This window comes from Tinamus guttatus, unplaced genomic scaffold (assembly GCF_059628265.1).
Source record: "Tinamus guttatus ecotype Peru unplaced genomic scaffold, ASM5962826v1 Tinamus_guttatus_pri_ptg000325l, whole genome shotgun sequence".
NCBI lineage: Eukaryota > Metazoa > Chordata > Aves > Tinamiformes > Tinamidae > Tinamus > Tinamus guttatus.
In genome coordinates, this window is record NW_028288859.1 from 494,483 (window position 1) to 522,317 (window position 27,835).

Sequence of the window (27,835 nt, forward strand, 5' to 3'; positions counted from 1 at the left end):
TTAAAAAAATTTGTATAGTACAAATGCACAGCTCATGGAGCAATTCAAATATGAAAAGCAGGTTTTCAGGAAAAAAATCAACAGTGTAACAAAGTCCCCCTTGCCTAGAAATTATCAACAGCTACTCAAAACTTTCATGGGGTGGCGATTTCCAGCGAGCCTGCAGGTTTTTCATGATACAGTTTGTCATGGCCACGAGCTTCTCGTGCATCTCGAAGAGTTGGCTTCCTGGGTAGCTGTGGAGATCGGCGGCGCCCAGCTGAGCCGCGAGCGCCTCCACCTGCCGCGGGAGATCCGCTGCGCCGGGGCCCTTCGCGCTCAGCACAACCGGGTCCATCAGATCTGGGAAGCAGAGCAAGGAGGACAGTGCAACAGGTCAGGGCGGCTTCCCACGGGAGCCGCTGCTGGAAGGTTACAGGGTTCTCCCATGCACGACCACGTGCTGGAGCTGTGGACGCACCACGAGGGCGCGTCTGACACAGGCACCTCCGCACCGAGGCTCCCCTTCCCCACGAGGGACCTGCACCGCGCTGGGTCCTGCGGCACGACCACGATCGAGGACAACAAAGTGGTGGATCCCCTTCAGACACCGGCACCACCACCCGTCAGCCCGGCTTAGGCTTCTTGCTCAACAATTACCTGTTGCAAGTTTTTCTTCATCCACAGAAAATGATTTATCCTCCACGTTGTTTACTGGCTTTTCGGTGTCTTCAAGTGCTGCTATTTCCTCAAACCCTCGAGACTTCACCTGAAGGTTTATTTGGCAGGGAGCAAGAGAGACATTTTAAGCAGACAAAAAAAAAATCCCCCCAAACCACACTGAAATTGCACGGTGGGTCACGTTTAAACTCTTAATACAGTCCTTATGTCCCACTAGTAATACTGGCATTCAAGGTACAGATCACTTAATTACAAGGTTACTTTGACAGATGAGATTGATCAAAAAGTTAAATATTTTACTGCTGACAGATACAGCAGTTACCAGGCCATCACGTTGGCTTTTTGAGGCCTAACACTGAACTTTACCTGTTGCTCGTGATATCCTTTTAGAGCTTTTCTAACATTGGAAACTTTAGGAGAGCGGATAGGAAGAGTTTTGATTTCCGATGCCGTCAGAGTACTCAGATCACCCACAGTCTTAATATTCTTCGCTCGAATGAGCTGCCCCAAACCTCTTGCACTGCAGAAGAGGGGGAAAAAAATTATGTTATCAAAAGTTATCCTGTTTATTGTGCTAGAATCCATGTCCCTTCTCCCAGAGATGAGGGGGCCAGAAGAGGTCTTACATGAATTAACATACAGACCAATTAATACACAGACAAATGAGGGGAACGCCGCAAGAGCAATGACGTTCTTCTCTGTGCACAGGCTCGCCCTGCATCCCAAGGACAGTGCCCTGAAACTCCGACACGGCTGATGAGACAGAGCTGAACGCGCCAAGGCCGCCACCTCCAACAGCCCCGCTGGAAAGCTGCAGTTTGGCTCCGCATTCGTTATCAGGATTCTAAATTTGTTAGCAGAAACCAGTTAACTGCTCGTGCTGGGGGTGCTGCAGGGAACGGGATGCTCAGGGAAGGTGCGTCCCGAGCGTGTGTACGGTCAGGCACGTGTTGATGCTCAGCGGTACCCAGCACAGCTTCACACAACCCTTTGTGAATCCGAAAGAGCCGTTGCCTGAGCATCCCTCCTCCTGCGCAGAGCTCCCGGCAGCGCCGGGGGACGGTGTCTGTATTCCCGTCAGCAGGAATACCCAGGAACTCCAACCGCTACCGCCACAGACCATTAAGGATCAGCCTCTCCCTCCTACCTACCGGGAGATGCTCCCTGTGATCCCAGGAACGCACCGCTCAGCCTGACAAGAAGCATCTAGTAACAACAGTTAAGTCCCTCCATTCCCCTCTTTTAAAAAAACACCTCCGTAAGTCATCACATCTTATATCAGAAAAAATCTTTTTGTAGCTTCAATAAGTATATTTTAACAGAAATTAAATTCTATCTTCAGCAGCAATAACCCACTCACCATATATTCGATGTAATCTGAGGTAAAATTATATCAACTGGTGCTTTACAGCCAACTAGGGCAGGATACACACGATCAGTCGAGCAAGGTAGCAATTCTTTGGACATTTCAGTGATCTTGAAAAATACAGAAAAATTATTAAATTAACTATCACACAGCCAAATACAGAAAAAAATAGAACATATACATGAACCAAAGCACTTCTTACTAAACACTTCTTTGAGCTCTTAAATTTAGGGTTACGAGATCCTGGGGACAGAAATCCTTTGGTTGGAGTGGTAATACGCTGGGTAGAAAAAGAGGAAAAAAAGAAATCTCTCAGGATCGTAGGAATTCAGTTGATTGTAAGATTCTAGCTACCCTCATCTCAAAATATTTTTCTTTTCATAGATATCTCACTCAACAGAAAGAGCCTGTAACAGTATTTCTTAAACTTATTCTCTATTACTACAGACACGCAGTGGGGTACACACCGTTTTATACCCATCATAAATGGGAACCCGAGGAGCTGCGACACGCAGAACACACTGAGAGAGTTTACCTTAGCCTGGATGTTAGATAAAATTTTAAGACTTCGTGAAGACGGGGAACCATTTGAAGAATGGGATCTAACGACGGGACTTCTCCGATCTATGTCATCTGCCAGACCTTCTTGATAAATTGGATTTGCAAAAGAAACTCGACGAATCTGTTTTTAGAGAGAAGTGATTTTTAAGGTTAAGTTACAGCACAAACTCAAACCATCGTCCTCGGGTGAAATGAATCCAAAAACTCTGCTTGAAGTTGCTGCAGTCAAAGTCCTCCAATGGCACTGAACACACTGCACCCCAGGGCAGCTCGGACTCGGTTAGTGCTGAAGGAAACCGCGGCGCGTTCGCAAGAGCCCCAAAGGCAGCGGCAGGACCCAGCACTCGTGTCCGTCCCTCCTCCCTCCCTCTCCAGTAGTACCAGCCTGCCAGGCCTTGTGCATTGTGCAGGGCTCCACCTTTAGCGTGAGATCAATTAAAATGGAAGATGAAAGGGTCAGTAATTCAGCACACACGTTACATTCCAGATCACACATGCCAGTTACTACTCAAAGACACTCCAATACCTTATTAGCAGGTGACAAGGAGTCGTCATCTTGGTTTCTTTTTACACCTCTCTTTAAAATACTGGTGGATGGAGAAGCTGAAGGCGACCACACACAGCGTGCCTGCACACTGGTAGGGCTTTCATTGATTAGAACTAAAGCATCAAGATCTCTTGGCTTTTCAGGTGAGTCCACGCTGTTGCTTCCTTCTGCACCTTCTTTATCTAAGGCTTCATTTTCAGGCACTTCAATTTCAGTTTCTATCAATTCCTCTTTCATCTCCCTATCCTGAAAACTGTAAGGCTCTCCCAGGAGAATTTCATCCTTATGATCCCGATCAGCTTCCTGCTCGTTGGTGTCTGTCTCCTCAGCTTGGCCGGCAGCAGCCAGCGCCGCAGGCGCCTCCTCCAGTTGTGCATTTGGCCCTTGCTCTTCCTCCTCTGCAGCCCCCGCGCTGTGCGTGGGCTCGGCCGGGGGACACGGCTCCGTTGGGTCCCTCTGATCAACGGGCTCTTCTGCTCCCGCCACCGAGTCGCTGCTCCCACCAGCCGCGTGCGCTGCGTCCTTCTCCAGATCCTCTTCCACCACGGCACGATTTCCCTGCAGGCTCTCCCTGGATTCGGGCTCTCCTTGCGAGCCAAGTGCGCCAGGCTCCTTAGTGGGAAGCAGGGGGGTGCTCATGGCACACGGCGCCATGGACAAGCTCTCCTCCAGGTTAGAAGCCTCAGACACCTCCGACGTGTTTACGGCTGCCCGAGTAGGGGTTGTTTGGGGCTCGCTCAGCTTGTGATCAGTCTCCATTTTTATTTCAGTTAATGACTTCAGTTGCCGTTTTACCTTTACACAGCAATCACAGCTCTTTGCTCTTCTCGTCCTCTTGCTTCTCTTGTGCTGACACTCAAGTACTGGCGAAGAGGAGAAACCACTACCTGAAGCATTTGCTCCTGCTACAAGTTCGCTCAGAACACTTGAGCTTGCGTCTTCTGTGTTTTTTCGCTTTTCACCACATTTATTTTCCTCCTCTGCTTTCAAGGTTTGCTCAGCCAGGCCCGGGTTGCTGCCGGACTCCGCGAGCACCTCGGTTTTGTCCTGTTCCCCCGCTGCGCTCTGTGCACCAGGGGAGCCCTCCGAGCTGGCAGCTCCCGGGGGAGTTGCCTGATTTTTGGGCTGGTCGGGCTCACACGGGGGCACAGCCTCTGCGCTGGCTTCGCAGCTCCCCTCGCTCGCCTTCACTTCCAGCACATCCTTAGTTTCAGTTTCTTGAGAAGACACCTCATGGCTGTGCCCTTCTGGCACCTGTTCTTTCAATCTAACTTCAGGAGAGTCATTTTTCACTCTTCCTGATCTCTTCTTCCTGGTGTTTTCTTCCTTGGCCTCCGAGCCTTCAGACTCGGAGTTTTCTATGCTGGAGAGCAGCCCCTGTGAAGCTCTCCTGGTGTGGTACCGTGGCCGCTCCTTCACCTTCTGACCCGCTGCATCCGAACTGGAGTCCTGACTCTCCGCATCAGCCTTCGAACCCTCTTCTGGCCTCCTGGCACTTCTGTTCTCTTCCTCATCAGGGGCCCTTGGAGCACGAGACTCCCTAGAGCCAGAGTCTTCTGCAGCAGCTCTCTCAGGTGGGTGGTTTTCTGTTCTATTTCCAGTTTCCGCTGCTTTTTGCTTTTGGGACGCATCCTCTTTAATCTGTGGCACCTTCCTTTGCGCAGACTTCTCGTCGTCTTTACGCTTGTCTTTCTTTTGGTGGCTGTTTTCCTTATCTTGACTCCCTGTCGCACTTTCTGCGGGTTCTGACCGTCGTCTCGAAGACCGTCTGAGTGCCTTTGGGCTAGGAGACACATGTGGAACCTGATTATCAGCACTTGTGAGCTGGTCAGATGGTGCAGTGGGCTCCGGGGGTTTATTTTCTTTAGAGTCTGCATCCAGTGCCCTGATCTTTTCCACTTCTGCTAGGCTGTCTTCAGTTTTTCTAATTTCTGCATCAGTAGAACGGAGAGCTTGAGACTGATTGAGCAGAACACGCTCTGTTTCTTCCATGGGATTATTTTCCGTATTGCTGGGAACAAGAGACTCTTGTGTGCTCTTCTCTTTGTCTGCTTTAGTTGAAACCTTGGGCTGCTTATTTCCTTGTTGCTCAATTTTGCTCTGCCTGCGAGTCAGCCTTCGTATTGCAGTAACTATTTCTTCAGATTCAGGTTTTGAAGCATTCTTACTCTTTTCACCACGCTTTTCTACTTTAGCATCAACCTTGGATTTTTTTGTATTTTCTTGTTTCTCTGACGCAGAAGCATTTCCAGGAGCTTCCAGCAAGCTGTGCAAGGCCGAGACGCTGAAGGGTCTGTGCTCTGAACTATCAAACTTCTCCAGCGTGATGAACGACTGCCGCCGGCTCGCGGGCTGCGGCGTCCCGGAGATCACGTCGCTCGACGTCGAACTGCTACTGATGTTGGAGGTGTTTCCTCCTCCCGACACCAAGGCCTCATTTGAGGCTGCTTCTATGGCGCTTTTTTCCAGTTCCTCTCCAGACGACGGCTCCATCAGAACCGTGTCAGCTGTGTCCTTGAGCTCCCCCTCACTTTTGGAAGCGGAGCTCTCCTCTGCGTGGGGAAGGGAGCTGTTTTCCACACAGGCAGCACTGCCAGGGGTGTTATCGGCCTCACAGTCCTCCACGATCTCATCTGTGTCAGCCCTGCAGCCCTCGCTCTTTGCATTTTCTTCCTGTCCAAAAGGAAGGACAGCAGAGAACTGTAATTGTGATATAAAAGAAGAATTGCAAAATACTTCAATAAAACATGTACAAGAGGTTTCAACAAACTTACAACTGAAATACTTTTAATTAAAAAGTTGCCATATTTTACTCCACTTTTTTGGCACTCGAGTACAGACAGTGCTTCTTTGGCTGATGTCGCCCATATCAATACTATTTAGATATGGAAAAAAGAAGGGAGGTGCAAGAGAAAGGAGATGAACTCAAAACTTCAGGATAACACTGCTTAGTGCTGAACCTGCAAAGAGCATCTCACAGGTTCCTCCACAGGAAGGAAAAAACCTTCCTGTGAGTTGCTCTATTTGTGTGCTACATTTTTTGCTGGAAGAGCTACCAATCCAATTTAAAAAAGCACAGACTTATCCCAGCCAGTTAAGGGTTTTCCTACCCATTATCAGAAGTGCTAATATGAGGAAAATATCACTCGTGGTTATGCTTCTGATGTTCTAACACTTGACAGTAAGAAATTACCTGAGGTTTCTTTTCCGTATCTTCTTTTGTGTTGTCTCTTAAAGAAGGCTTTTCTCTAAAATAAAAGTTAATTAAATTAGAAGTCCTGGGAGAAAAAAAAAAAAAAAAAAAAAAGAGAGAGAAAGAAAAAAAAAGAGGAGGGGAGGGACACTTTCATGCATACATTGGCCACCTTTACTTACAAAGACTCTTCCTGACTCTGAGTATACTGAGAAAATAAAGTAGTATCTTGTGAAGCGTCCAAATTGTTGTACATTGCAGGAATATCAGATCTGAAGAGAGGGGGAAAAAAATAGAACACCCTTTTATTTCAGTTATTTTAAAAAAGAAAAGTGACAGCTTCTATTTTATTTTCCAAAAAAGAGTCATGGAATAAAAGTGCAAAGCCTACAGTATCAAATTAAGGGCAGATCACACATACATCATATCTAAGTGATCAAAATAAGGCAGGCAGATGAGACACCAATTTGGTTACTTGTAGTGTAGTGAAATAGGGAACTTTGTTAGCATTAAGTTTTTAAGAGTGAAACACAGTTTTTTACAGTAGTTTGAGATACAGGAATTAAAGTTATGTCCATTTGATATACTCATGATACAAGGGCATTCCATAGTAAGTTTAAACAGAATAGATTACAGACCTCTTTGACCTAAGCACTTCTTTCTGATGTTCTGTCAATATTCTTGCTTTAGTTTCTGGAGGAATAAATACAAAATCAGCAGATTTCTCCTCTTCCAAAACTATCTCGCTTCTAACCTTCATAGGTGAAAATTCTAGTTTCAGCTGTGGAAAGCAAAAAGGCTGGATTAGAAATGAGACAGGTTCAGGTGCAGGTAACAGAGCTTCCCCAGTTCAGGGGCATCCATCCTAAAGAGCTCTGAAATAAACGACTGAGAATCTTGCAGCTTTAGCCAGCAGCAATCCCCCTCTAGGCCCTGGTTTACCCTACGCCTGTTTCTTGCCCCCACCACCTGAGGGAGAGGTTCTGCAACCCTTCCTCTCTGCCCTCATGTGAAGGGATAAGCTTCTGCACTTCCTTCAGTTTCTTGAAATGCAAAGCCTTTAACAGGTGAGGTCACCTTGGTACTCAGGATGACTAGTATTTAGTGTCACCATCTTTACCTGTCTCCATCCCACTCAAAGGACAGAAAGTGCTAATATCCCCCAACAGATCTCTCAGGTTTCCTGTTCCTGGGCAGGTTTATCTGTTCCAAAGGCTCTGAGGTCCAGATTTAGGAGGGAACGCAGCAGCTGTGGCTGTTTGAGGACCACGATCCCTGCTGCTTCCTGCACCTGACAGCAGACATGCGGCTGAGCACGGGCAGGCAGCAGATCAGCCCCAGCACAGGGCTGCAGTGCCTGGCTCTAAGGTCACCTCTGCAGTGGCACCACGTGGGGGTGAAGAGCAGGGAGCACCGACCCCAGGGCCACCCCCAGGACCTAACGGGCCCATGTGGGACCCTCCTGGAAGGAAGGGCTCAGCACAAGCAGGATGGGGATGCACCGCTCCAACACCAACGCAGAGCAGGAGCAGCATCAAGACAGGCAAGTGCACTGTAAGCTAAACTGGTGCTGACAGTCTCAAGGCCAATCACAACTGACAGAAAAAAATCCTTTTTCAATTGAACTGCTTCTAAAAACTTAGATTCCACGTTTTGTTATCTTATGGATAACAAGAGAGAAGAAACTCTGCCTTTCTTCTCTCTGACTAGTGTCAGAGTTGCAGAGTCGGCAGTGTTACTCAAACCAAACTCTGAGCATGTGGCACTGGTCTTCCACCCCACTGAAGATCCACCCCAGCACTAGAGCTCGTCATGAACTGTGCATCCCATTGCAGCCTTCCACAGCCCCTCAAACCTCAGCAATCTGCAAAGTTATTACAGAATTTGAACTGAATTTACATGAACATTCTAGAGAGCTTAAATTTGAAAGAAAAGATTGAATACTGAAGTAATTAGATGATTCAATAACTTTAAGAATTCAAAACAGTATTAAATATTCAACTGCAGAAAAAAATATGGATCTGAGTAGTTATTCATAAATACCTTACCTTTGCAGATGTTACTTGAACATTACTGGTCTTGTCTTTTACTTCATTTTTTAATTCACTTGTCTGTGCCAACAGAGAATCTCGTTTTCGAGCTGACTTTACTTCCATTCCACTTATCTTTGCATCCCACTGTGAATTTTCCGTCTATTAAAATAAAAACACACTAAAAGTGTTACTATGAAGAAACTGAATTTGGTTTCATGAACCCATCCCAAGATGTGTTCATCTTTCCCACTCCCTTATTTTCTCTAATTATTAACGAGCTGGTAGTAGTCAAAGTTTGAACTGCAAAAACTATTAAGAGTCGGCTCAGCCTCTTGCCAGGGCTTGTTCACTCAGCTTTGCACTTCAAACACAAAGCAGGTGCAAGCCAATTGTGGGGAGAAAAAAAAAAAAATCCCAAACGCCCCAAAACAGAATTCCTGGCACCCCAGGAAACCGTCTGAACATTTCCCCTTATTATACACAGTGGAGCACTCACTGGGATCAATAAAATACTCACAGCATCAGAGAAGGGGCCGCTGTTTTCCTCTGCTAGCTCAATGCTCTCAAAGCCGGGCAGCAGCAGCGGCGTCTTCTGCTTGGCCTGAGTCAGCACAGCTCTGCAGGACACAAGATTTTAGACTCAGGGGGGAGAATCACACAGCAGAAGCAGCAGACACGACACAGCAGCCCTCACAGTAACAAGAATGCACGTGGCGAACAGGATAACGCCAATTCACTCATCTGTAAGTTCAGATCTCCCTCGCTTGTGCTACAATTCATGGCTTTAACAGTCAGGTAACCCTGTACATGGACTTCCAGGCATATTTTAAATATTTATAAGACATTCTCCTAAACATCTGAGGATAAAATTGTATATTTAAGTCACTGCATAGTCAACTTCAGGAATGAAGATACTTGTACAATTCAAATATACCACCAGGTACTTCTGGACATATGTACTTGACCAAGTCTAGTTCTTACAATCAGAATCTGCTTTAAATTGCATTGACTGTATTTTTTACAGCCCCAGCCACACACAACATACAAAAAGGAAATCTTACTTTAGTTCTTCAGGGTATGTTAACGATGCAGCCTTGGCAAACGTGGCGTTCCAGAAGTGGGCACACTGGCTGCGGATCTGTTTGCTCCTGTGCTGAAACAGTGTGCACAGCAATGGGGAAAGCTGCTTCAGCAGCTCACTGTCAAAAGAGCCAGTGCAGTGAGACTGTAAACACAGGATGATCTCGGCCAGCAATTTTTCAAGCTGAGGGAGGGGAGAAGCAGTATTTTTAGTCTTTCATTCTGATGTTGCACATGTTTACTACTTAAAAAAAAAAAAAAAAAAAAAAAAAAAAAAAAGCTTTCTAAATACAGAAAGAATTGTTACCCTATAGGACATCATGGCTTGCATAAACAAGTCTGAACACCATGTCACAGAAAGAATCTCACTTCAAATAAACTGGATATAACTGTGTTTTAATATCTAAGCTAATCATATTAGCCATCTTTTCAGGAAAATATAGTTTAAAAATTAATTCTCTACCTTTGCTACATTTTTGTTTAGAATACAGGATGAAAGGCAAGAAAAATTCCCTCTGGACTGCCACATTCCCCCTCCCTCCAGCTGTTTCTCCAAGAAATTTACCTTGTTGTTAAGATTATTATAGGCTCTAGGGACATCAGCAAGCCTGTCAAAACAAAAAGAAACTATGAAATATTCTGCTTTCTCATCTATCCGCACACAGGTATTAAAAACACACACTCAAACACTGCACACAACACTGAATACACAACTTGACAAATGTTGGGTAACAACCCTCTTCCCTGGAGGGTTATAAACCTCCTGGCTCAAAGACTTTGAGCTGAGCCTATCCCTTTAGCACCAGACACCCGCATGCCCTAAATATGCCTTTAAACAACTTAATGGCAAAAATGAGCACTTAGTTCAACTTTATAAAAGAAAAAAAAAAAAAAAAAAAAAAAGATTTCTGATAAAGTAACTTCTACCTTCACTTCTCTTTTCCAGCCAGGTTTCCCAGGTCCCATAAACATCTGCACATAAACCTGAAGCAGCACCTAAGCTGATTTCATGCAAACACAGTCCTACACACACAATCCTGAAAAATGTGTTTTGTAATTTCTTTCAAACCTGTGACTTCCATCCTGAGCACAGATGTTTCCAAACTTACATTTGCTTACATATTTGCTCCCTTTAAAGACATACACCCAGCACAAACATTGCCCTTTTAACAAATAATTCCAAGACAAACTTTGCTCGGATGCAGAGGAGGGAGGTGGAGAGAGTGGTGTAGTTAAACTCTACCTTGATAGGGGAATTTATTCAAGCTGGATGATTTTTACAGCGATTTTCAGATTATATTTACCTATGGGCAATTTTTAATTATTATTTCCAGTGGCCATTTCTAATGAAATGAGATATCACAACTGAAACTTTCAATTTACAAATAATGAAGTGGAGCTAATGTTATTAACTCCAAAGAGATGGCAATTTGAAATATCAAATTTGGGTCCTACTGTGCACACAACCCAGCACCCTGGTTTATACAGGGCCATTACAGAAAGCAGCAGGTTAGCAGCGACCCTCCCAGGCAGATATGCTCTGTTTGCAGTGTTTGGGTGCACTACAAGAAAGGTGCCTCCCAGCTAGGTTCAAACTAAGCAAAATACTCTGTGCTCTAAAAGAAATCTAGCTGGAGCTGAAAGTTTCTAGTACTACAGACCACACAAAATTACATCACTAAACAGCAATACAATGAACTCAGTTTTCCAGTCCTAAAATACTCACTTTGTTTTTTCATAAAAAATTGCCAGAGGTTTTGAAAACATTGCAAACATAGTCCCAATCACTGAAGGTAACGAAACGTGGCTGATGATATTGTGAAGAATAGCAATAATTGAAGGACCAACAGAGACCAGCGTTTCTGAACAGGTTTCTTTGGAACTGAACGCATGGAAAGAGTTTGCCAGCATCACCAGGATCTTGAACAGAGGGGCAAGCTTTCCAAGAGGCTCCTTCTTCTTCTTCGACCAGTCCGTAGGTGTCTGTGGAGCTAAAGGAAAAGACATTTTAAATGTTTATTTTTCACTCTTTTCCATGCTTTAAGATTTCTAAGTTACATCTATTACAACTAAATACATTAGAACTTTTTTCCCCCCTACATGAAGCTTCATGAACAGTAGCTTTTCAACTGTATGGGCAGCTGATATTTTATTGTCATCACTTTTGAACACACGAAAATTCCAACTTTCAACGAACCTAATAAAATAAAATAAAACAAAAAAGACAAAAGCACGATATTGAAATATCCTCTTACATCTAATTTTTGGCTGATATTTAGTGCCATACGGTGCAAAGTTGATGCAGTCCACCACAACTGACATAACATGGGTGAGACCCTCCGTCACTAAAGAGACCTGAGTAACAAACAGAAGTCACTAGCAAACCTTTAAAACAGTTACAGTGACAAAAAGAAAGAAAAAACAGAGACATATATATAAAACAAAAATAAACAAAAAACACCAAGATGTGTTGGCCATTGAGAACAGCAATGCAAAAACTTCGTATGTTTCATACTTCATATGTAGGGAAATGGATGAAATTTGACTGCATAATCATGTTTATGATTTAAAATAAGCACATTTGATAAGATTCAGTCTTCCCTCTCTAGACAAATTAGATGCAAAAATACATCATTCTAAAGAGGTAAGAGTAACAGGCAGACATTAGATTTCAGAAGATGCATCAAAAATATAAAGGTTAGAAGTACTAGCTGTCTAGCAGAACACGTCATCAAATTTCAGTGAGTGTTTGATTTCATCTACTAAAACCAAAATTTTGTTTAAAAAAAACATTGATGGCCTTAGCATTAACAGCAAGATTTCATTATGAGCTACAGTTTCTAGTATAGATGAAGAGACTAATGCCAAGGATTTTTTTTTTTATATTAAACAAGTACTTTTGCTTGCTTTTAAAAGAAAGGCCAAAAAAGTCTAGTTTCAATGTCACTTGCATACTGAAGCTCTTAAATTCTAGTTTACCTTAATGAATAATTATTTATTTCTGAAAATTGAACTTTATCATCACGATTAGTATACTGCATACAGCAGTATCTAAAAGCAGCTGTAATGATGTAATCCTCTAAATAGTATGTTTTCAGATTCCACTTTTCTTGGTTATTTCTTAATTTTTCTTTTTACAGTATGCTTCCTCTTCCCTCCCTCCTTCTCCCCTTAAGGAACAGGGCAAACTGTTCTTTGAATGCTACGATGCTAACCCACTCTCCTTCCTAATAGAGGCATCTTTTTTTTGTATTGATTAATTTGACCTTAAGTTGCATCATATTCACTTCAACTGATCAAATTATATTTATTATGATAACGGCACTCACTAAACAAGTATTACTTAAATATTTAGAAGCCAAATACAAGATCTGCTTGGCTTATTTTAATAATAAAGCACTATAATTACCTTTATTCGCTTCTGTCAATCCGTTTTTGGATCAACTCACTAATTCTGACTAGTTAAAAGAATTATCTTACTGCTTTATTTCAGTTTCTCCCACCACCAATTTTTAAGTTACAGAAAAAGCTACATAAAAACTTTCCATACATTCTTGTACAGGTACCTAGTTCAAAATATATTTGCTGAAACGTTTATATAATTCAGTATCATTGGTTTATACTCACTACTGGAATTTCACCTTCTAGCCCAGATATTATTTTTGCACAGAGTTCTTCACAACACACATTTTCTTCTGCTGTTGCAACTAAAGCAGCACAGCGAGCAAAGGCTCGATACAGCTCTGACCAAGCGAGCAACAAGGACTTCATCGTTGGCTTTAAAACAGAAAGAAAAGGTTTATAAATATCGATGTCTGTGCATAAAAATATACATTTTTTTTAGGTTTTCTTCTGTAAAATCTATACAACTCCAGAATTCCAACCTTAAAACTATATACATATATCCTGTGCATGCGTGTATATATGAATATATATATGATATGCACGCACACTTATGAATAAACAAAACTCTACCCTGATATTATTAGATAGCACTTCATTATTTCCATGAAGCCCATTGTTTCCAATCAGTGCCAGCAATTCTCTTACCTGTGGAAATTCTGGAACTGGGAAGATATGGAATACAGGTAGCAACAACGCACTATAGACAGCACTGAAGTTGTGTTCCAGTGCATCTCCCTGGTTTACTTCATTAGTCTGCAATAAGAAGTTTACTCTGCATTAGCAAGCTGCAAAACTTAGATAAGACTGTTCTAAATGAGTTATTTTGTACATAAACTTGGCATAAGTTTTATTTAACTTATGGTGTTTCCAGATTAGCCATTAGTAGAAGCCATTATTAAACAGGGGAGAAGGATTTTTTAATTCCAAAACAGCTCCCTAACCCCAAAGAAAAAAATGGAGTTAGAATTTAGAATTACTTTTTACTTAGTTCAGTTACAGTAAGTGATGCTAGCAATATATTTAAAGCACCTAAAAATAACATCTTTCAAATCTCCAAAGATTTTTTTTAGGTCCAATGACTACATGGTGATAAGCTTGACAATTCCTAGATTAAAGTCAGCATATTCCTTGCAAGCAGCCTGTAAAACTGGTTGAATATTGCAGTTTACATGGCTTTTATTAGGGTTTTCATTACTAGAAAAGGCTGTCCTAATAATAACTTAAATCTTGCAACTCAGCATGCAAAGAGCAAGCAAGCTTATTATTAAAAGGTTAAGAGGTCCTGAAGGGCTAGTCGCCATCCTTCACAACAACCAGCCTACACTGGAAGCTCAAATCTTATGCATAGGCACATCTGAAATCTTTAAAAAGGAAAAAATCCCAATGCTCAATGCACACTGTACAGAATAATGATTACTCTTCTGACTACAATAACTTTAATACAATAACTTTTTATCTTTCCCTGTGTTTTTCCTTTGGGAAGGCTGGGGATGACAGAGGAACAAGGGCTGGGGACAAAACACCAACACTGTACCCGATTAATCCATTCGGTGAGCGGATTAACCACAATACTCCACATTCTCCAGAGATGCTCCTTGTTCTCCACCTGCTTTGCACTCCGATTAATAATAGAGAACACCGATTCACTGAAAGCCAGTGGGGATGCAGGACCAGATAAAACACAGCCCACAAGGGTTTCCAAGATTACAAAGAACCTAGAGGAGAAAAGTTACATAGGTAAGGGTTTTTTTTGTTTTATTTTTTAAGCTGAAGTCAGATAGAAGCTTCCATAAAGTCTTAGACCATGGGAAACATGCTTAAAAAGGAAACAAAAACCACAGTAGTCTTTACTGCAATGCACATACCTCTCATCTGTTACACACTGCTCCAAGAGGTCATTATGGAAAGGCAGCTGAATTAAGAACAAAGCTGGTGTTCCCTTTTAAAAGAAATTTAAGAGGTCAAAAGAGTCTATACTTTGAACAAATGAAATAGTTACATGTTTAAGTGAATTGGCTATCTTAAGGGACAGGATTCCTCTCGTATGAGGAAAGACTAAGCGAGCTGGGCCTGTTTAGCCTGGAGAAGAGAAGGCTGAGAGAATGCTTGATCAATATGTATAAATACCTGAGGGGAGGATGGGGCCAAACTCTTCTACGTGGTGGCCAGTGACAGATCAAGGAGTAATGGGTAGAAATTAAAACACCATGTGAAGAAGAACTTCTTTGCTGTGAGGGTGCCAGAGCCCTGGCACAGGCTGCCCAGAGAGGCTGTAGAGGCTCCTTCTCTGGAGATCTTCAAACCTGCCTGGATGCCACCCTGTGCCCCTGCTCTGGGTGTCCCTGCTGGAGCAGGGGTTGGACTAGGTGATCTCTAGAGGTCCCTTCCAAGCTTAACACTTCTGTGATTCTGGGATTGTGATCTTTAACATGACTACATGGTAGCAACCTGTAATCACTAAAAGCAAACCATAGGAAACTGCCAGCCATGAGAGTTCAAAATAAAAACTTGTAGTGAAAAATCCTGGCTCTTTAGCAGAACACCAGTTATTCTATAGCTGAAGCTAAAAAAGTTTCTTTTTAAAAGGTTAAGAGTTATAGTGCTTTGTACTCTGTACATTTGTGCGCACAAACGTCCTAATGCCTTCAGGCATTAATGAAGGCAGAGATTTGGAATAAAGTCACACTTACATTTAAGAGATCCATATCAGCAATCTGATAAGCTGGTGATCCCAAGACTTTTGGGGGCAACTCCTTAATAGTAATGTCAATGAGAGACTAAGGACAAGAAAAGAAGGAAACGTTTAAACATTTAGAAGCTTAGGAAATATATTTTTGGCAGTACAAAATACTAGCAAAACTGTAACAGTCCTCCGTAGTAAAAGGTCAAAAAAAGAAATCCATCATAAAAGTTCTTTAAAGCAAAAGCTCTGCAAGTGGAATCACATACCTATTACAGTAAACACTGTTGATAAAGAGAAAAAACCTCCACATTTTAGGAAATCCGTAAGCAGCACTGTGTAAGCTGATTACAGTTACCTAAGTTGGCTCTTATAAAGAGCCAGTCCTGATGCATAAAACACAAGAATGCCACCAAGCAGAATTCAGAAAAACGGAAAGATATGGGATAAAAACCACACGTCTGACTTACCAGTATTTTTTGCATAGGAAGAGAATTTGATCTAACAATGTTTTTTAAGGCCTGGAGCAACATGGTCAGTACTTCGGAACCTTGCTTTTCTTTCTTATTTCCTAAAACAATGTACATTTACAGTTACAGCAGAACAAACAAATGGCCACACTCACCATCATTAAATATAATACTTCAAGCTGAAACAAATCCTATTAACATATCTGGCTATAAACATATGCCAGATACTTTGCAGAATCAGATACTAAGTCTTTGCTCCAAAGAACAGTGTAAAAAGTTTACAGAAATAAAATGTAATTTTATTAAAGCTGAAAAACCTTCCTACCTTCAACATGGACTGCTGTACACCCTTAACTTTAATATGTTCAAAAATGCTGTCAAGTATTACTTCATCCAAGTAATATGTGCAGTACTGGGTTCTTACTATGCTTTTCAGTTAGACCGTTCGGTGCAAGACAACTTTGGTATTAATAATATCCTGCACTTTTAAGGCCTACATTGAGCAATGGCCTTTTTTGTTACAACTATGAAGAGATTAGGTTTACTAAGAGACAAAATTTTCTTTTCAAGTAGCTGTAGTCACACAAGAAAAAAAATATACTAACTCGATTAAGACACTGAAAAATCAGCAGTTACAGGTAATGAAACAAAATTTCTCAGAATCTCAATGAAAAATTAGTCAGCAATAACCAATAAAAATATACTTTTTTTTTTTACCTGATTCGATAGCTGTTTTTACATATCCATTAATGTCCTGCCATATAACATTCAGCATAGAATCTGCAAGATAACATTTCTATTCAGTTTATAATAAAAACATTGAACAGACACTGAAGTTAAAGTATAAGTTGTGTTAAACTACAGACTTTGACTTAAGTCACAACTCAATCCTTCAAACCTAGCCAGGTCAGTTCCATTGAACAATATTAGCACAAGAATATTATTGAATAGTGGCTTTAAAAAAAAAAATAAAATAAATAACTCTCCATTCCCCACAGGAAAAATAAATAAATAAATAAAAATTCACCATTAAGTTCTTACCAGGCACCTCTTTTCCAACTGCAATGAAGCCATCCTGAACAGCATTTATAAGTGTGCTGGCATGCTTACAAAAGAAAGATGGGCTACTGATTAGCGGGTACTGGAGAGGCTCTGCAAGAACAGATTTACAGAATGTGTTTTATTTTGTGGCATATTTTTAAGGTAAATCTCAAAAAAAAAAAAAAAAAACAAGTATGAACACACACCCTAAGCATGTGATACAACAGAAAACATCTTCCAATATAAAAATGGCAATTAACACTTTTAAATATTTCAAGAATTTCATGATACTAATGGACATCTTCAAATCTCATAAAAGTAGTAATTTTCAGATTACACAAAAGTACTTTGAAAAAACAGAACTCATTTACCTAAACTCAGTACGAGCTTATTTTGCTTGGCAAAATTCAAAACTTCTGGGCCTCTCAAAAAGTGAAGCAGCATCTCAATTCCCAAAAGTTGAATGGAAGGAATCATCACCGTTCCTGCTGTACCAGAACTTAAGTTCATCCTTGGCGTGGCTGGACTTCCAAATGGGTATGGACCTAGGTGGGGGGGTTGAAAAATTGCATTACCCAGTATTTCATCTAGAAGTAAGTGAAAGGAAAGTTCACTGACCAAAACAAAGTTAACATGAAAAAAAAATTATCAGTGGCTGAAAGGGACTTCTGACAGACATCTAGTACAAACTCCTATCCCAAGTTAGATTAAAATCAGTAATAAACATGTATTTTGAAAACACACCTATCTTCCAAAGACCCCTACCAACAGTTTCAGGCTCTCAGCTTCTTTAGAAAGAAGTGTCCCCATGAAAGCTGCCTTTATACAGTAACTACTAATCGCTCTATGAGTATAAAAGTTTCTAGCAGAAATGCTAAAGTGGGAGAGCCCCAGATGCACAGAACACTGGTGGATTTCAAAGAGGATGTCACAAAATTATAATTAACTGATTTTCCTGTTAAAAGGAATAACAGGAAGATTTATATATCTAGGAGACTCACAGAATGTCCTTGCAGTTTCTAACAACTCCAGCCTGTAATAACCTCCAGGTTATTACAGTTACCTAAGGCCTAGATTCCTGGGTGCTCTAGACAGCGAAGAAAGGCAGTTCTGTAACTCATTTTGATACGTAGCTCAACTTGACAGTATTTAACATAAAGAACCAATATTACAGCCAATATTTAAAGAACCAAAGAACCAATATTACAGCCGTATTGTGACCCTGCTGAAACAAAATGTGTAAACACTCTAGAACTGAAAATGGCCACATAAATAGTGCCTATACCAACAAATACTGAGAAACAGAGTCTCAAAGTTCCCTCACCAAAGGCAACACAACCCTGGACGTTAAAAGCCAGATTTCAGCTGTTTGATTAGTGAGATTTTGTAAACTTACAACTCCACAGTCTCTATTAACTAACCTAAGCCACGACCTCTAAGTTCTCAGATAAGCATGCAATATTCTAAATCCTGAAATACTCAATCCAAGAGTAGGTAACGTAACAGATCAGTTGCTGAAATATAGTTGGAAAGGGGCTTGTGTTTTGATACCTGATTTCTGTGCAGGGTTTGCTGAGGCCACGCTCTGGCTGGCTGGGCCACGTGAAGGCGTTCCTTGCAACACAGCAGAAGAATCTAGACTTAGAGTACTCTGGATTAACGGTACACAAACCTGCAAAGATACCAAACCTCAATGAAAACAGGAATAAGTCCCAGCCTTCTCAGCCTTTCCTCATAAGAGATGCTCTAATCCCTCAGTCACTTTAGTAGCCCTTTGCTGGATTCAAAGGCTAGATTAAGCCAAGCTCACTGTAGAAGTGATTTAATTGCACCCTAATTAAAAAGGTAAATGAACTCCTCCTCCTCTAACTTTGTGAAATTTAATTTAACGAAATTCAAAAACCTAATAGTAATACTTTATTCATTCCAACTATAATGCAAGTACTAACAACATTATCACATTTTCTATCAAAACACATTTCCAGAACAAGTGGGACTACTACTAAAGGCAACTACCTAAGCATTGCTTAAAAGTCTAAGTCTTCAAAAATCCATTGTGAACAGAAACCTCCACTCAGGCCTGTCCTGTTTGAATCCTAAAGGATTATCCGAATATTATTTCGAGTCAGCACAAGCCAAAAAACAGTGTTTCAGGAAGACAAAAATATAAAAGTTAATCCTCCTGGTTCCTTAAGTAATTGTAATACACCTGCTCAAACAGACATAGACTCCCTTTTTAGTATCCCACATATCTGCTGCCATGTAGAAACGTCGAAGGTTTTCACAGCATCTCTGCGAACAGGCTATCCTAATAGTTTCTTTTTCCTCTTGTTCACTGGATGTTCCTTTGGAAGGGCAAAGCAATGCCCAACTGATGGCAAATCGTACAGAAAAGTACACCTGGGTCACTGCTCTATGTCGCTTTCTAAATATTTTGCACTCTTTTCAGTATGTTTTCCTACTGCAGACTTTGCAAAGTACATTACTTCCCCAGTGAAAAGACAAAGCAGTTCTTACACAATTCGCTTAGGTTTACAACTGTGTCCTGAGCACAGATTTTCATTCAGATGCTCACAGGACATGCAAATATGCTTTCAACTCTTTCAGAACTTTAAACGGATTGCAAGCATTGCCCCAAGTACTCCTACATAGGATATATTAAAATATGATATTCATAAGGGTAAGTCTAATGTAGTCCTTTATAACAATTTCATTTTAATACTGAAGGGAACAGATATAAAAAAATGTGTTATGAGAGAGATTTAGCTTCACACACTCAACACAGGCTGAATGACTATGCCATGACTGTTTTCAGTTTTTTACCTGTTCAAAGTTTGCAGGCAACTGTGGTCCCAGCCTCATAAGTAAATACCACCAGACCTCCAGTTTCGTCAGTGCCAAAGCCTCCGTTCTCACGTGGATGGAGCTCAGGGGCTGCATTAGCAACTTCAGCCTCTTAGCACTGCACAATATATCTTGAGGGGAGAGGGAAGGAGAAAAAAAAAGTATTTTTATGCAAAGTAATTAAGAAATGATTTGCAGAACAAGGATAGCAAAAAAAGACACTTTCCAAACTAAATGTCTCTTCCTAATGTAGTTTATCTTAAGTACAATGAGTAATAACTTGTGAAAATAAAATACATTATGTAGACACCAATCTTTCTGGCCCTTTAAAAAAGTTTTAAGGAATGACTCCAGAAATAGCAGTTACTTATTTTGAATATTAGGACTGAAATGAAGTTTGCTGAATACTAATATAAACATGGTAAAATTATATTCACTCATCCTTAGTAATTTAAAGAAAAAAGAAAAGGAAAAAAATCAATAATATGCATCAATAATTAATAATAGTGCATATGTGCACTAGCTACTGAATGAGACAGTGACTTTAAAAGAATACTGGAGCCACAAATGATAATTTATCATTGAAGCATTTATATGACTTACAGATTACTTAAATTACTCTTCCTAGCATGTAGGAATAGCAAAGCAAGTCTGGACAGAAGTTTGCTCAACTTTATCCAAATGCTCAAAGATCAGAAACTTTCAGTAAACTCAGCAGCAGCAGAACACATTCCTTCGCAATTAACACGAAACTGCTCATACTGCTTTTGCAGTGCTTGTTATTCAGATTAGTACACATACCACAAATGCCAACACCTTAAATTACTGAAGATTTGAACCACTGCTCTTATTCAAGTAGACAATACAAAGCAAAATAAAATCTACAAAATAATATTTTTCCTCTCTATTTCATTATTGTTTGGCTCAAACTGTTATAAAGTCTTAATTTTTACTATGTCTCCTAATAACAAAATTAAAATAGAAGTGGCCAAACAAAGTTAGTTCTCGACCAAAAAACCCAACATATTTCACTTTTATTTATGCATATACAGTTGATCACTACCAAACTGAAGGGGAAAAAAAAAAAAAAAAAAAAAAAAAAAACACCATTCTCTTCCATTTAGGCAAAATGATGATAGATAGAACGGTTCAGCTGTTAGCTTTTTGTTTTTAAATCTACCTGGATTTAGAGCAAAGTTATCTATTAGACTCTTCCATGCAATGAAGGCTATTTTCTTTACCACTGGTGAGCCACTACGAAATCCAAGTTCCTCCAGTTGCAGCAATGAGTTAATAAAACTTCCACTACGATGCAGAGTCTAAAGATAAAGATGTTCACAGAGTTAAGATATTTATGCTGTCAAAAATCTATAATCATTAATCCTTGGGGAAACTAACTTACTACTCTTCTACTCACCTTTCCCAGCAGTTTCACAAACAGCGGCCATAATTTCAAGACATAAGTCTCATTTTTTGTAGCGAACAGTTTCTGGAGTTCTGAAATTAACTTCTGGAAAAAAAAAAAAAGAAATATTTTGGCAAGGAATATATTCTAAAAAGCATGTGCTTTTGTTCATCATTCTTGGAAAACCTGGATCAGACAGATACCATTCTGCACCATGCCGCATTTACCAGTAGATCAGTTAAACATTTCCTAACATTTGATTATTGTTATATAGAATGAAGCTAGCAGTTAGTGGTGATGTTAAGGGTAACACAAAGGGCTTCTACAGGTATGCTAGCAACAACAAGATCCCTTAGGAAACCACAGAAACACCGGAGAAAATAAATAAATAAATAAATAAAAAGGAGAGCAAGAGGAAGATGTGGGGAGTTAGAAGCTAACCACCCCAGCTTTGGTGCCATGGGCTCAACGTGATTTAGCATTAGCAATGACCTGCAGGGCGGGATGGAAGGCATCCCAGCGAGCTTGTCATTGGCACCAAGCTGGGCAGGTTGGAGCACTGGCAAGCAGGGCTGCCACTCAGAGGGACCTCAACGGGCCTGAGAAAAAGGCTGGCAGGAACCTCAGAAACTCAAAGGCAAATGGAAACTCCTCTGCTACCTATAGCAGGGATGTAAGGAAAACACGAGACACTTTTCAGAGGCATCCGAGGAGATTAGAGGAAATAGTCACAAGTTTCAACAAGGCAAATTCCACTCGGGCAAAAGGGGAAAAAACAACAAGCTGCCACCCAAACCTATACATCTTCTTTTTGTTAAACAGCAGTGGTTAGCACTGAACAGGTTGCCCAGATACAAGACGTAGGATTTCTATCCTTTCAGATGTCAAAAAGCCAACTGGACAAGGCTCTGAGCAACCCAATCCTTACTTTGGGCAGGAAGCTGGGATAGATAATGTGGGTCACTCCCACTCTATATTATGCTATTATTATAGTTTGGTAAAATAAAATCATTTTAAGAGGCAATAAAGTTTAATGATGCTACCCCTGAGTTAAGGCTATCAACAGATAAAGGTCATTTAAAAACCACAGGTTATTATCCTGATCAATGATTCATAACAGAATTTTTTTTTTTTTTTGCAGTGGTGCTGTAACTACACTGCCATTACCTTCATACTTCTGTCAAAACTGCTGCCATCAGCACAGTGACAGCAAAGAGCTACATGAAAAATCTCTATCTAGATTTTATATTACATATAAAAACAAATAAAACAACTGGAGGCATTGCCTTTAGAGCAGAGAAAGGCCTCCCATCTGCACTCACCGTGGTCATGAGGTGCTCGGTGAGGGCCGCCACCTCCTGCTGTTTCTGCAGCAGCAGGGGCATGCCCATCTCCAGCGCGGTGGCACCGCGGAGCTGCACCTTGTGAGCGGAATGCACGACCAGAGGGATGATGAGCTTTGCCCACCGCACGGCCTCCTCTCCCATCTGGGCTGGTGCTTGCTCCACTAAGCTGGATTCAAAACACAGAATTGAAAGGTAATTCAGATGTCCCTCTCCAAGAGGGCAACAAACTGACATTTACCACTGTCGTTCTCAGCGCAATAATTGAAAGCCTGAAGGAAACATACAATCACTTCTTTGTCATTAATAACCAAGTACAGTTTGCAAATTGAACCATTCCTTAGAGGTTTCACACAGACCAGCTCAGGTCCAACAGGCTACAAAGCCATATACACTGGTTTTTGAAAGACAGCTTGAACCTAGAAGCAGCATAGATTTGCACAGACCCCAACTAGATTCGTCATGTATCCTTACTGCTTCATTGCCTGAGCACAGCAAGACAAAAATAATTATGTTTACACAACCCCACACTGAAGCTGATGAGGCTTTCAGAGCCAGGAGTACCTGATGTGTACTCAAACTCGCCTGTAGGAAGAAGGTTGTCTCTCTGGGAGAGACAGAATTTCCCAGTTATTCTGTGTGGCCCAGGCATATCAAATCATTATGGCTAACAAAAGTCTCACCATGTTAAGGAAAATTGCTGCCTCTCAACAATTTTGTTCAAGAGAAGGTTTCCTGTCTTTAAGGTGAAGGCTGAAGGACCATTCAATTAAATTTGCCATCAGCCTAAGGGACTTTTGAAGCACAGCATCCTCTTAATACGGGTTTCACTGAACTTGAGAGCCAGTACCCGTTTAAAGTTTATTTTCAAGTACAACTCTTGCCTTGGAGAGTAACTGAATCCTTTTTGTAATCCTATAGAAGAATACAAAACTATTAATAAAGAGTGCAAAATGTATCAAAAGTATTTCTGTATTGCACCTCAGATATGCAAAAAAAGTATATAGTGTAATTATTCAGATGCAAAAGGCTGCTAAATACAAAGTAAATAGAAAATGTAATACCCAAATTCTCTGCTACAAAAATCTGATGCATTAAAATGAAGGGGAGAAAATAAGCAAATTACCACAGTAACTGGTAATTGTTTCTCCTAGACGAATGCACACAATTGAAGAATTTATTTCCCCCTTACAGAACTATAACAAACCATAAGAAGACTTAATATAGCTGTATTTGGGATTTAAGCTTAAAAATATTTCCTATTAAAAAAAAAAGAATTCCAAATAAAAATAAAAATCTCTTCACTAATACCCTTCAGGAATAGTCTAAAACATTGACTTTGGAATTAAATGGTGTATCAATAGCACTATGTGGAGTAGTGCTAAATCTGTAAGGCACCAATGAGAAAAGAGTTTTAAATGCAAATCCTTCCACATGAGAACGAAAATTTCTCAACCAGCTTCACTTTGAAAAATCAGAACACAAAAAAAACATGACTGGTGAGTTGTGTTCTGACTCACACAAGAGTAAATGAGACACTGGCAATAACTTAGCATTCCTAATAAGGCTTTAAAAATTAAAGCAACTGAAGTTCATCTGAACACTGATTACTTTCTGTGTCAGTATCAGTTATGTCATATTATCACTAATGGAATACTTTGCAGATGCAGCAATTCAGGAGTCTTGGAAAAGGCCAGAAATTGGAACAATAATTCACACAATTTCTCTATTGCACTGACGGTAATAAATACAATATTCTGCAATACTTTGTAACAGTTCAAAAATCATTCGAAATATTACCAGAATATTTAAATTCACTAATATTGTTTCAATAGTTTTTCAAAAGACTAAAAATTCCAAATACTGCAGTGCACATACCGTATCACAACATTCAGTGCTTCATATTCAACGATCATAGAAGGTACATCTCCTTTGGTAAGGATCGCTTCCAGCGTAGAAATGATGCTGGACACCTGAGGAAGAAATAGGAGAGTAAGCACCGTACCAAATATGAGTATTTCTATAAGCAGCAGGAATTCTGAAATCTGGTTTGCTCCGAGTGTGCCCAGTCATTGGATTACCCTGGGTCCAGTTAAGATCAGAAATCTGAAAAAAACGAGCATCGTAATGTTTCTCTCCCATGCAGCTTCGCTGGGATCTAATGCAATTGCTAGGATCACGTTGCGGGTTTTCCCTCAAATGCACCAAATCTATTTGAACTGTTTCTTCTCTGTAGGTATCCCTGTTTAAAAAAAAGCTTCCAAGAACTTCATATAAATAGGCCCTTTACCCACCTGTCAATTTTGACAGAAAATCACCTTCAAACTCAAAAGTTACTAGGTGAAAAGTGACCAAAAATTGCATGAAGCTCCATTTCCTTTGGCAATCATGTGTGGAAGAGAAAGAGGAAAAAAAAGGAAAAAAAAGCTAAGGAACTTACCTCCTTTCCAACAATTTCAGAAGGAAACGTCTGCTTAGAGATCACCCAAAGTGCTCGAGTGCGAGTGTTTTTGTCTGAAGTTTTTACAGCGAGGTTGTTCACTGCTGAAAGCAGCTCTTTTACTTCTGTTGCTGAAAGCAGAAAGCAGAGCACTCACATTCTGCTTGTGCAATCAAACCAACATCTTAGCAAGTTTCATTCAGGTCATTTTGCTCAGTTAGTAAACACTAATGCAAGAAGATGCATGTAGCTAAAGCTCCCCAAAGCCACAATTTAATGTCTTAAACATTACTCTTCAGCAATTTTTGTAGCTTTCAAAATAATTAGAATGCACAAAAAAGTAAAGATCAAACAGCAAGTGTTTACATTACAGAAAGAACAAAATAAACAATGCACTCAGATGCAACTAGGAAGGAAAATGCAACTACTTCCTACTTGGAAGTAGGCATCTTTTTTCATTAGCAATTCCACAAAAACAAATTACAGGACTGAATGCTATTGAAGTGTTTATTGAAACTGGAAATTAGTATGGAAACACACTATAATTTCTTACATAAAATGACAGTAGGGAACTGCTCGCACTGCTTGTGTTAGAGACAAAACTACTATACCACTTGGAACAGTAACTTAGTCAAAACTAAAGCATTTAGTAACAAAGAAAGAGTCCTGCTATGCTTTTTAAAAATTATCAAATAAGTGAAAGCTTTAGATTGCTTACCAGATAATTCAGATGTAATCTTGGAATTAAAAACACAAAATCCCAAGGCCTGTAATGCTGCATTACTCAGCTCCAAGTTTTGACTCAAAATGTACTCCTGAAAAAAATAAGTTATTAAAGTCTTAAGCCACAGAAGCAGCTATGAAGTTTTAACTGCCTTAATTCCAAGACTTCTGCTTAATGAAAAGAGCTATCAAAACAGAACACTTGATAGAAAATATGCCAACAGTTAAGACATTCTGTTTGTATATAACCCAAATTACTGAAAGAATTTGAGGTTCAAAACATTAGAACCAATTTCAACAGCTTTACTAAAATGTGCTAAATATCAGAAATTCTTTAATTCTTTTCTGTGCATGTACTACTACCTAACTTCCCAACTGTTATCAAATGTCTACAACAGGATATTAAAAAGGCATCTAGAACAGCAACCTGCATATTCCAAATCCCTTGAGATTTGCTTCATATTCCAATTCTCCCAAGTGTTTCTAAGGATAGGCAGAACACAGTGCACCTTTTCAGGAATATTAGATTTGACTGCACAACACAGCATGAACTCATCCAAGGCTCAAATTTATTTCTCCACAGTAATTTCTATAACATGAAGGAAAATTTACCAACAAACCCTTACTACCATGTCACTAGCTCAAGCCAGCATTGCTGGAGCTCAGTCCAAGCCTTAGTCTGAGCAGGTAACAGGGTATCCCTTTGGGTACCTAAACATCCCTTTGGGTTTCTTCATTAAAATAAATTGTGGAAAAAAAAGAAATGAAAGACGACACATACCTTCAGCACTCTGCACAGTCGAGAGAAGTGTCTTTTGACCTCCACACTGAATTCTTTGGCCTCTTCACCAGTCAAGCGACTTGAAGGAGCAGAGAGAAGACAAGCGACATTCACAAGTGTTAAATGTGGCACTGGGGCTCACTGCTTTTCATACACACAACCCATGAGTTTGTCTAAATCTGGGGGTTATACAGTAACCGTTTTCCTCAGAACATTAAAAATATGTCTATAAGGGAAAGAGCAACGTTACTAATTACCACATAATTAACCTACCATAACGGTAAAACCCTGTTTTTTTAAGCACGTGCATCCTAATATATTAGCAGAAAGGTCATTAAGAATTTCACTGTTTGGGGTATGGAGCATAAAACACACTAGGATTTTCACCTGTCACCTTTGATAAAAACCACTACCGGGCAAATGTTTTGGGCAAACTTCCCGTGACTGCCGTAAAAATATCAAATAAACTTTACGCAGCGATACAACACACGGAAAGCACATTACAAATTAAAACGTTCCGATCGCAAAGCTCTGGAGTTTTCCGTTGTAGCAGGACGCGGTGGCGCGGGCGCACGCGGCGCTGCCGCCGCCGCCTCAGGCGGCCGCCCCCCCGCCCCCCCGCGCTCACTTGGCGACGGTGAGGAGCGCGTCGGTGCAGTCCCCCGGCGGCGCGGCCGGCTCCTCCAGGGTCTCGAGCAGGGGTAGGAGGCTGGCGGCGGCGGCGGGCGCGCTCATGATGGCGGCGGAGGGACGCGGGGGTGGCGGGGCCGCCCCGCCGCCACCACGCGCCCCGCGCCGTCTCCCGGGCTAAGATGGCGGCGCGCGGGAGACGAGCGGGGGGCGGCGCGCGCGGCCGAGCCACGAGGTCATCGAGCGGAGCGCGGAGCCACGGATCGCTTCCCGCGCCTGGCCGGGCCACGCCCCCTCCGCTCATTGGTCCCAGCGCCCCCAGGGGGGCGGGGACATGCGAGGCCCCGCCCCGGCGCTGCCCTGACTCCGCGCGCGCGGGGGTTGCGTGGGTCGCCGCGCTCCGCGCGAGGTCCCGCCGCTTCCGCGCTGCGATTGCGGCTTTCAACGGAGCCTCTCGGGGCCATGCGTGGGCCCCGCGGTGCTGGGGACGCCATTGCAGAGGCCGAGCTCCCCCTGCGGCAGCGCCTGGGCGTCTCGAAAGCAGAAGGGAGCCGCTTTAATCAGCAGTGCCCCGGCGCGTTTCCTCGGAGGCTGTTGAGCTCCCCCGCAGGGCTCGTGCAATGAAGTGTCGCA

The 27,835-nt window shown here is 41.4% G+C and overlaps 1 protein-coding gene across 1 annotated transcript; it reads right to left on the reverse strand.

Annotated features, from left to right (window-relative positions):
• On the reverse strand, positions 1-27,384 carry RIF1 (replication timing regulatory factor 1). The gene is made up of 35 exons (XM_088529151.1): positions 27,201-27,384; positions 26,573-26,651; positions 25,787-25,883; positions 25,069-25,199; positions 24,507-24,601; positions 22,608-22,797; positions 21,298-21,390; positions 21,061-21,199; positions 19,860-20,011; positions 18,588-18,708; positions 17,408-17,581; positions 17,037-17,147; positions 16,713-16,775; positions 15,996-16,096; positions 15,536-15,622; positions 14,711-14,784; positions 14,380-14,560; positions 13,491-13,598; positions 13,068-13,217; positions 11,696-11,795; positions 11,167-11,431; positions 10,006-10,048; positions 9,422-9,624; positions 8,878-8,977; positions 8,376-8,519; positions 6,966-7,108; positions 6,510-6,599; positions 6,328-6,382; positions 3,114-5,807; positions 2,562-2,708; positions 2,229-2,306; positions 2,021-2,136; positions 1,027-1,180; positions 640-748; positions 1-342 (listed from the first exon to the last, which is right to left on the reverse strand). Exons 1-35 carry the CDS (start codon positions 27,305-27,307, stop codon positions 122-124), a joined length of 6,915 nt encoding a protein of 2,304 aa, XP_088385277.1. The 5' UTR covers positions 27,308-27,384; the 3' UTR covers positions 1-121.
• Between the last annotated feature and the right edge of the window lie 451 nt (positions 27,385-27,835).

Bases quoted from the DNA above. Each gene is read 5' to 3' on its own strand.
- RIF1 (XM_088529151.1), bottom strand. From the start codon at position 27,307: ATGAGCGCGCCCGCCGCCGCCGCCAGCCTCCTACCCCTGCTCGAGACC. The intron at 21,391-22,607 runs GTGAGTGCAGAT...TTTTTTTTCCAG, and splicing joins CCGAGCACCTCATGACCACG to AAGTTAATTTCAGAACTCCA. The intron at 15,623-15,995 runs GTAAGTCAGACG...TCTTGTCCTTAG, and splicing joins TTCCTATGCAAAAAATACTG to TCTCTCATTGACATTACTAT.